Source organism: Mugil cephalus, chromosome 2 (genome assembly GCF_022458985.1).
Source record: "Mugil cephalus isolate CIBA_MC_2020 chromosome 2, CIBA_Mcephalus_1.1, whole genome shotgun sequence".
Lineage (NCBI taxonomy): Eukaryota > Metazoa > Chordata > Actinopteri > Mugiliformes > Mugilidae > Mugil > Mugil cephalus.
In genome coordinates this window covers 27628135-27638370 of record NC_061771.1, presented here as the reverse complement: position 1 = coordinate 27638370, position 10236 = coordinate 27628135, and the positions used below count along the sequence as shown (strand labels likewise).

The 10236-nt window shown below is 37.9% G+C and overlaps 1 protein-coding gene across 3 annotated transcripts; it reads right to left on the bottom strand.

Annotated features, from left to right (window-relative positions):
- Window positions 1-405: 405 nt before the first annotated feature.
- On the bottom strand, window positions 406-7738 carry LOC124999739 (transmembrane channel-like protein). Of its 3 annotated transcripts, XM_047574760.1 has the most exons (6): window positions 7606-7738; window positions 6473-6643; window positions 4184-4351; window positions 3602-4129; window positions 1852-1912; window positions 406-732 (listed from the first exon to the last, which is right to left on the bottom strand). In XM_047574760.1, the coding sequence occupies exons 2-6, from the start codon at window positions 6630-6632 to the stop codon at window positions 669-671; spliced, it is 981 nt and encodes a 326-aa protein (XP_047430716.1). In that variant the 5' UTR covers window positions 6633-6643; window positions 7606-7738; the 3' UTR covers window positions 406-668. The 3 variants fall into 3 exon arrangements, with proteins under 3 accessions (XP_047430716.1, XP_047430698.1, XP_047430708.1); XM_047574742.1 differs by having other exon boundaries at window positions 3602-4351; XM_047574752.1 differs by having other exon boundaries at window positions 3602-4351; window positions 7619-7678.
- Window positions 7739-10236: the final 2498 nt, after the last annotated feature.

The window sequence follows — 10236 nt, the reverse complement described above, 5'->3', positions numbered from 1 at the left end:
CAATCGCATTATCTGGGTGTCTCAATCGGATAATGAGAACTCCGGAAGAACGTGTTTACATGCACTAAAGTTCTCCTGTTATAGTCCGATTAAGGCAATAATTCGTTTTTTTTTTGTTTTTTTTTTATTAACGTTTATGTAAACGCACTGTCTGTCTCTACCATGTCAAGGACACAGGCAATGCCTTTCATCTTATCTTATCCCCAATGAGAATCTGCTCCAACCCCAACACCTTCAAATCCCTTTTTAAAACCTGTCTTTTAACGTTTGGCCACTTTATAATGTTCATTTTAACTGTTCTCATAGTTCATTCGTAAGTTACTTGTCTTGTCTTGTTTCTTAAACTTGTGCCATTGGTTGTATTTGTGTCAGAATCTGAGCATTAACACATTGATAAAAACTCGCTGTAGAGAAAACGTTTATTGGACAATCAGAGACATGAGTCATTTAAGATCAGACTGAAGACACATCAATATCACATTCATCAGATTCAACTTTAATTCGGAGCCCCGGAAGAAACTAAACGAAACAATTTATTCCAGCAAAGACTTATTCATTACTTCAGGATTAACATCAGCGTTAACTAATGTTCAGGAGGAGGTCAAAGGTCACAGCTCATCAGATCCTTGTGTCCTCAGTCCTCTGTCCTCAGTTTGTCTCTCAGCTGATCAGCATCCGTCCAGGAAGTTTGTGGCGCGGTAACATCTGCGAGAGACTTTCCTCAAGATGTACCTGCATGAAGACAAAATGCATCTCATTAATGTCACACTATTAGACCCAGTGGTGGAAAGTAACGGGATCAAGTTGCTTTTATTTTTGTACATTTAAGATGAAGTTTTCATCATTTCTTTTGTTTATTGATGGACACTGTCCCTGCTTAAATAGATAAATTCAAATTGTTTTCCTAAACTCACGTTTTAATTTGGTTAAATGTTCAAATGATCCAGTATTGGACCACAGATCAAAGATCAGAGCAGAGTCTGAGGATGAGGAGCGAGTACAGGCTGCTGAAAGCCTGATACTGGCTGCAGAGGACAGATAAATCCACCAGGGGGCAGAAGACGAATATCTAATTTGTTGAAGGTTTTGAAAAGTTTTGATTGTGGTGTAGAGGTCTCAGAAATGCTGCACATAGGACACATTCACATTTTAGTTTCCACTTCTTTGGTGGAAAATGAATGAGCCAACATTTCCGTGTCTGAGCAGTTTTAATATTTATTATTACATTGTTGCTTTTGTTTACTTATTTTGCTCAACCTACCTACTTTATTTTCCATTGCTGTTGTGTTATTTACACAGTTCCTTTTCCTTATTTTGCACTAACAACTTTTATTCTAAAACAACTGTGTAGCAAAAGGGTGAATTATTTATATTGTAATTAGTCAGTCACTAAAGTTACTCAATGATCATGACATTTCAAGTATCAGCGGTATCGGTATCAGTACCAGCGGTATCGATATCAGTGATACCAGTTTGAAATTGTTTTAAAGTTTAACACATTTTTAGATCTCAAAAAGAGGACATGAAAACTACAATCTTCTTCCTGTGAGACTCCCTCACACCCCTGAGTCTGTACCTGACAGACTTTGAACCAGAAAGGAAGCAGCACCATCCTTAAGTTTCAAGCTGAGCTGGAGTTTCTATCATTTACCCTGACATCAGAATAATCTGCACTGATAAAGTTCATCAGCGCCTTCATAAAGACAAAGTAGTTTCTAGTTCTAGTTCTAGTTTCTGAATCTCTGCTCAAAAATTACATTTCCCCCTTAGATGCAGTGTGTGTGAGTGGCTACAAGGTTCATTTGTATAACGTTTGTCTCCTGGACCTGCAGTAACAGATGAGGAACTTACCACCAGTATCCAGAAGACACAAAGCATTCAATGTCATCAGTGATGTTGTCGTCGGCGAAGGCTTCAAGGAGAAAAAGAAACCATCGTCAATACGCTGCATGTTTCAGGAAATAAGAATAAAACCTTTGATATGCGCCATGCAAAACCCAGCGATGAGAACAGTGCTCAATGTGAGGCACAACGAACACACCAACACATCGATGACCTGGTTCACTACAACACTGCACAAAGTTTGCATGAAGCAAGGCATGATTTACTTCCAGGAAATATTCAAAATCAAACCAGTGGAAGCAGGGGACATAAAGGAGAGTAAAAGTAAAAACAACATTTAAAAATAACATATTTGAAAAGAATAGAAAATTATATATTTTTTTAAAAAAATCTGTTTTTGATTAAAACTAAATAATTCAATATAAACACAAACATCCCCAAATCTGGATTAATATTATATGATCTGAACCCCAAGAATCAATTTACAACATAATAGGGAGCAAAATAATGATAATAATAAAATGTAATTGCTGTTTGCCTAAACTGACAGTCCTGTTCCATTTTAGATACAATTTCGTCAAACAAACAAAACAAAAAAATTTAAAAATTGTTCTTCCAAATGTAAATTTTAATTTGATTTCTTTGTTCAGATTGTTCCGTAAACTGGTTCCTTTCACAGAAACACAATGTTTCATAAGTTTTGTCCTGAATCTTTAAAGATCTTAAAAGTTCCTTTCAAGTTATATTTTTCCAAATCTTTCCTGAATGTTGAATGTTGTTAATTTTTTATGATCTTTAAACATACGTAGATACATTATGTATGTAAATGTGGGTATATTTGCATGTGTACGTCTATGTATGTATAGATGGATATACAGAAGCCCTGAGCAGCCATGCATTCATACATATTATTTCCTCTGTTTTACTGATTAGCAGCATTAGTTTAATCATAAGATTTAATGTCTAAACTGTAAAATTAATTTAAAAAAGGTGAAGAACTGTTGTGTGATTGACTGAACCAACAGATTTGAAAAGCAGTCTGAGATATATTTTATATTTTTACAGATATCTGCCAAAGAACAGAGACGTAAATGGATCACTGCATTATAAAGAAACAACTTGAATCCAGACACAGAAACCTGGTGTTGTGGTTCACATTTAGTGTCAGGTAATATTAATTTATGCTGTATTTTTATGATGAAGTCAAACCTTAAGTTATTTCTTAAGTTACGTTCTGGAGGGCTGTCAGATAAGTTTGTGGATGTTGTTGGCGGATGTTATTTCTCAGTAAAGCTCTTAGCGTTTAAAACTAACTTAAAATAACGGAAACCGAGGCTAATTCACTTTTCTAAATCCACACTAGTTCGTATAGATCATTGTCGAGTCCAATTGTCCTTAATTTGATCTGATAATCCACATTTTTCCTGGTCTCGCTGTATTTACTGCTACGTTTCACTGTGTTTTTACCACTCAGGGGGCGTGGCCCCGGGTGGAAATGAACTGTATGTGTCATGTTTTTGTATTACTTGTATATACTATGCATATTTTGTACTTATCAGTTTTTGTTTGTTTGATTTGATTTGAAGAAAAAGAAAACAACCGTTCGGCTCTATAAGCTAAACTTCAGCTGAAACTCTTTTCAATCATCTCTTTCTTTCTTTATTCTATTATGTGTTTGCGATTTTGTGGAGCTTTCTAATGCTGACCAAAATAAATCAACTTTCATTAATTTTGTGGCTCAGTGGGGAGAAGGCCTTACCTGTGCAGGTGGTGTTGCAAACGTTTCTGGACCAGCGATAACCAGAGTTGCAGAAGTGTCCGTCAGAGAGCTGGAAGAGGCCGTAGTAGCCGATGGACCAGGGCAGCTTCTGCTTCTTCACCTTCTTCCTCCTGGGCTTCCGGTCCTCGGACGAATTTTCGTCGCTGCTCCTTCTTGCGCCTCTCTTCACTCTGAACGCCTCCTCTGGGCTCTCCTGCTCCTCGAACTCCTCCTCGACCTCCTCCTCCTCGTCGTCCTCATCTTGCACGTGGTTGTAGTCCTCCTCCATCTCCTGCTCATCGAACACGTTCTGTTGATCGTACAGCATGGCCTCCATGTCCTCGTCGATGCCCGTGACCGAACGCTTCCTCCTGCTGCCGCCGCTTGTGCTGTTTGTCTCGGTGAAGTTTGCGGTCAGTGGTTCTACGGTTGTTGGTTCAGTGGTACTAGGAGCAGCCGTGGAGGTGGTAGTGGAAGTAGTAGTGGTAGCAGTAGCGGTAGTAGGTGCAGGAATGGTGGTGGTAGTGGAAGTAGTAGTGGTAGCAGCAGCGGTAGTAGGTGCAGGAGTGGTGGTGGTGGTGGTGGTGGTGGTGAAAGGGGCTAATGAACCTGCCAAGCTTATAGGCATGTCTGTGCCGGCGGTGGAAACAGGCACGGTCGTAGGTGCAGCAGTCGTTGTTGGGATGCGATGTCCGAACACTCTGATCAGGTCAGTGTTCAGACCGGACCTCCGGGTCAACTCACAGATAGCTGCAGTCACAGAAGAGAGCAACGATGGAAAACAGAACACCGTCATTTCCTTTGATTGTCTTGTTGGCAGTGATGCCGGTAAAACAATTCAATGCCCAGTTATAAATAAAAGAAATAATAATAATCACTTAAGCCCTTCATTCTCTGTCCTCTCTGTGGCAGCAAACACCAAAAAAACTGTAAGTAGCGTTCGTCTGACTACTTTTTTCCAGTAACAAATAATCTAGCGCATTACTTTTTCCAAACCAATAATCAAATTAAAGTAACTTATACAAGTTATTCGGGGAGTGACGTCACGTTTTCAGCATGGCGACAACTCGCGTGTAAAACCCACTGACTGTTTATACTATGGACAAACCCATCGCGATGTCACCCATTGGATTCTGATCCTGGAAAGTGGGCGGAGCCTGCAGTTGGATGAGCTTTACTCCACCCACACTTTGGGGAGTTGTGTCAGACATTGAGACCCGTCCACCCAACTCTCCGCTACCAGTTAGCTCAGGCTACCGTCGGTAACTCAAAGCGTTAACGCCCTGAACTATGCAGAATTTTAAACCTTAATAAAAAAAATAAATAAACGAATGAGTTAGAAAAATTGTCCCCCTGTACAGTTGTCATTGATAGTGAAATAAACCATTGAGACCAATTTATTTTTTGAACCAGGCTGTAAACATGTTTAATAATGCTGTAAAGTTGGGCTTTTTAATATGGGATTTGTTCCCTTTTAGAGCCTCAAGTGCTCTTAAACGGAGCTTTTGGAGCAAAACCAGTAAGTTGGGGAGAGTTGAAGAAATAGTTGGTCGGCTAGTGGGTCATTGGTTCATCACCAAATATGAAGCCCAGACTGCTGTTATATGTCAAACCTGAAATACAACTAAAAAACTTCTGTAATGCATGTGAAAAGACGTCACTTGCAGAGGAACGGTTTAAATCCTCAGTCAAATAACAACTTCACCAAATGCCCTGTATTTGTAACTATTTGATAAAGTTATTAGACCTTTAGCTTCAGAGAAATACCTGCTACTCTATCCCATCTAACAACACTCTGTGGAGTACTATTAAATGCTACTGATGGTGCTGATGTGCTGCCTGTTTTTATATAGACTATACACATCTGCAGCTCTCAGTACATAGTACATGAGCCGTCTGTTCTCAGTGTATGTGTTCAGGTCGAGACAATAGATTTCATTACTGTCATTACACAGAACAGTCAACTTTAATTAATAAATCTGAACTTGTGCAACCTCTAATTATCAGTTTGAGACATGTCTTTACTTTAACATCGCGCTCTCCTTTACAGATGCAAAACACAAACTAAAACATTTGCTGTTTATATAATACGTAGTTTTATAGTTCTAGTCTTTTTTCTCCAGATGTTCCAGTTGTTTTTAAATGTCTATTTTGTTCGTGATTTGGCTCTTCGGACGTCATTGAGAACCTCTCAGGTAATCTTGTGTGTCTTTTTGGGTGTCATTGTGTCGTTGTCATTTATGGATCTTTGAGTGTAAAAGACACCGAAAAACATTATACACACAAACTATTTCGAAACAAAAAGTGAAGATATATTAGTTTTATTTCAAATCTGACCAGAAATCACGTCTTTATTGGTTTTGCTCCAAATACACAAACTTTACCTGCCTATTAAGACTTTTCATTGGTGAGCAATCTGTCCTTCAGGAAGTATGTTATCAGTTAAAAAGACATTAAGAACTATTCCTCAGCCTCATCTGTCTTCACCAAACCACATAAAAACATTTTACTCATGCACAAAAGCTGTATTTAATCAGTCTATATCAATGTAGATTTTATCTATATATATATATGCTGATTATATTTTGCATTTTTATGGAAGTGTATTGCATTCACTTGAAAAAAAAATGTAAAAATCACTTTTTTCTGAGTAATATATCTCTTTGGTTTGTTTTTTGTTTTTCCTGTTCTTTTGGATTTTGTTTTTAAATTAATTAAACAATAAGCTAAATAATTAATAATTTACCTGCAAAACAACACAAAAACTAAATTACTTGTGGGCATTTTCATCTTGAATTGTCAAAAACTAAATTCAAAATCCGACTGTGATGATCATATAAAGCAGCGGTGAAGTTAACCTGTTGAACTCACCTCTCGCTAAGTACTTGTTCTTCCAGGCATCATAAGCTTTGGGCAGAACGAGGGCGGCGTCGAGCTTCTCCTTCAGCTCACATATGGAAACGATCCGGTTCCCAGAGACACTGGGCCCCAGAACGGCCACAGCCAACAACACCAGCAACCCCAGCTTCATGTCTGCTCCTTCTGTGGGGGTAAAGTAATGAAGATGATGAAAAACTGAATTTAAGTCCTGGTTCACACCAAGAAATACGATTAATCGCGATTAAATATCATTAATTTTTAATCTTTATTAATCGCGTGCACTGCAGAGTATCTTGACATGTCATTGTTAAAATGATTATGTATATTTTCGAGCTATGGTATTAAAGCCACAGTTTAGATATTTATACATATAATGTGTTGGCACAAATTTCTTCCAAACTGAATGATGAGCAATGGTTAGAAAACAAAATGAAAAATTAAGCATTTTATTATCTGCTACTAATACTGCTACTACAAACAAGATCAACCATGTGGTTCCAATGCCAGTCAAAGCGTTAAATGAATTATCTACGTGTGTGTTACTGTGCAGCTAAATGATGCTTGTACCCGGCACAGCTCAGTGTTCTGCACAATTTACAGTAACTGAAAGTAAAAATATGCAGAGATGACTCTATTTCCTTGTTCCTTGAAGAAGAATGCTCCACAGTTGTAACTACATACAATAACTAGTGCATACTGAAAGTATTTTAACGAGGCATGTTATGGTTTTAAAGGTACATTTTTAAACGTGTGCGCAGGATTATTTGTACTGGATCCCAGTAAAAGCTGAGCTGTGCAAACATTTTAGGGGAAACAAGTTTATCTTCTATGCATTTTTAAGATATTTAGAGCCCGATGAATGATCACTTGAATCCACTCGTCTTATTTCATTAAATATTAGTACTTCAGTAAGAAATCATCAGCAGGAGTGAAATTCAAATCTGTGGCTTCTAATCATGAGACAGAAGCCTTTTAATTGCATCCAACATCGACGTCACAGTTTGCAGTGAAGTGTTTTTGTTGTCTCTCTTTCCTTTTGTAGTTTTCTCCCCGAGCATTTGCTCCAAACACTAAATAAAAACAGACAATAAAAGCAAAGGATAAATAAAGCTGACATTTCTTACCACGTCCGTTCACCTGATAGATTGAGTCACCTGTCGAGAGATGTTTCTCTCCTGTGTGTTGTCCAACTAAAACATCCAATCGTTTATATAGCACAGCGCCCGCGGCTGGACCGACCTGTTTCGCCGCTTTTCAAAGCTCAGCGCATACTTTCCTTGAAGGAACGCTGACGCTGACAATGAAACAATGCACAAAGATGGCTGTGACCACTGGTGATGCAAACAGACTAGAACAGGAGCACACGTTGACATCAGAGAACCGATACCTGAGCATTTACAGCTTTTGTCCAGGTTCATATCAAATGACATTAATCAGCAGTAAAGCAGCACAAAGGCCTTGCTCTGTCTGGAGCAGAGGTCACTAGTGTATTAGCTCCATAAAAAGCACATTAAACAAGCTGTCCAGAGACATTTGTGTGGATTTAGTAGTTTTTGACTGATGTTAGATCATGTTACTATTGTTACAACATGTTTCATGCTACAGATTTCTAAGATCTTGTCTTTGATCCATGTTATGTAACCATCTAACTCAGAGGCCTTCAACGTTTTTTAAAGGACCCACAAACTGATGGAGAGATTAAGTATTAAGTGTTCTATATTAAACTCAGCCTAGTGCTGTTTATAAATTTGCATTCAATAATGAGCTATCCCCTGTCCCTTTACTAAAATGTGTTGGATTCAAGTTAATGTGTATTAACACTGAATGCTGTTCATGAACAGTTTGGAGCTCATTCATGGTCTTGGTTTCCTCTGAAAACCAAGACTCTCAAGTTTCTATCACAGCGAGGACAGAGCTCATCTGGATAATGTAAGACTATCAGAGTATAAAGTCTTAAATACTTCAAATTCAAACTGCATTAAAATATTCACCAAAACTGAGTTTATTTTACCCTTTTTTCTAAGTGTAAAACCAGGCGTGAATTGTGAATCTTGTATTTTTTGATAAAATAAGAAGATTGGGATGCATCTCCTTCTTTGTAAAAGATGTTGAAACAGCTCTTTGTGGATTTTTATGGAACTAAAAGTAGTTTTTGGATTGAAAATACGATTGAAATTGACAGTTTGGACCCTTATTAATGAAAACGGAGCATTTTAACCTGGATCACATTGATTGTTGGATCGATTTGAGGCTTTTCCGGTGAGTTTATGCTTGTTTCTCGTTTTTATTGTTTTGATCAAAATGTGTTGGTTGTGCCGGCTGTGTTGGTTGAACCCTGTAATGGCTTAAATCTACGAAATCAGAAGAAAATGGACCTTTCCAACGACACATTGCATGTAGCATTTGCTCAAACACAACTTGTGTACAGAGCTCGTGTTGGTTCAAAAAAAAACTACTGACATCCCAGATATGACCAAGCTGAAAGTGGTTAAAGAAATTTAAATTTGTGGGGAAAAATTAAAAAATATATAAAAGATGTCTAATCAACCAAAGATTTTGTGAACCCCTTGCGGACCCACTGTTGAAGACCTAGCTAATTGTGAGCTTGAAACAATTTTGCATCCATGGTTAATCATATATCATCTACAACAGGGTTCTTCAACATTTATCAGGCCAAGGATCTATTATATGTGTTCTATATTAAACTCAGCCTGGTGCTATTTATAAACATACATTATTATTATTATTATCATCATTTTGCATTTAATATTAAACTGTCCTTTATCCCTTTACTGAAATATTGGATTGGATATTGGATTCATGTTAATGTGTATAGAAAGAAACTTTAATTTGTGGGGGAAAATTACAAAAGAAAAATACATATATAGAAAAAATGTCTAATCAACCAAAGATTTTGCGACCCCCCCACCAGTGACTCCATGGACCTCATAAGGGTCTCGGACCCCCTGTTGAAGACCTATGATCTACAGTGATAGGGAAATGCAAAAAAACACTTTTGCGAAACACTTTTCTATCAGTACATCTGAAAAACCAAATCATGAAAGTGTAAAAGTGTTTTAGCTTCAGATATTTGAGAGGTATTAAGAAACGTGAGCTTTTCCATTACAATTTTTTTATTGCGATGTCTAGGTTTTGTGCATTTCTAGGGGGAATGGAAACGCAGCAACTCATTTCACAAAACATTTGTTTGAGGAAACTTGAAATCATTTGAGAAAGCACAACCATACTTCGTAAACCATTCACAAAACACAACTTTAGGTAAAAAAACAAAAGCATGATAATTACAAAACACATTTCAGAAAACTCAACCTTTCAAGTTTGTTCGTAGCGACTCGTTCCCGAGTTCGTCTGTTTTTGCAGAGTCGTTCTTTGAAAAAATAAGTACGTATAAATTTCTCTTCAGACGTTAAATGAATCTGATCAGAGCTCCCACGTGTGTCCAACCCTTCGTCTGATGACAGATATTGTGACACTAACCGGTCTCTCAGGGTAACTTTGGCTGCGTCACTGTCTAAATCCGTGGACTGACACTGGACACACACGGCGCTCACAATGAAACGCTCTCAGGTTTCAGAGGATTAATTAAAGGTCCACCTAAAGAAAAGATGTTCTCCAGAGGGGCCTCTCTTCCTCTGACAAGGGATGAAAGGAAATGTTTACCCAGCTACTCGACAAATAGTTGACTAACTGGTATAAGTCATGAGATTTACTTTGTCAAATGTCCTAGGCTACTC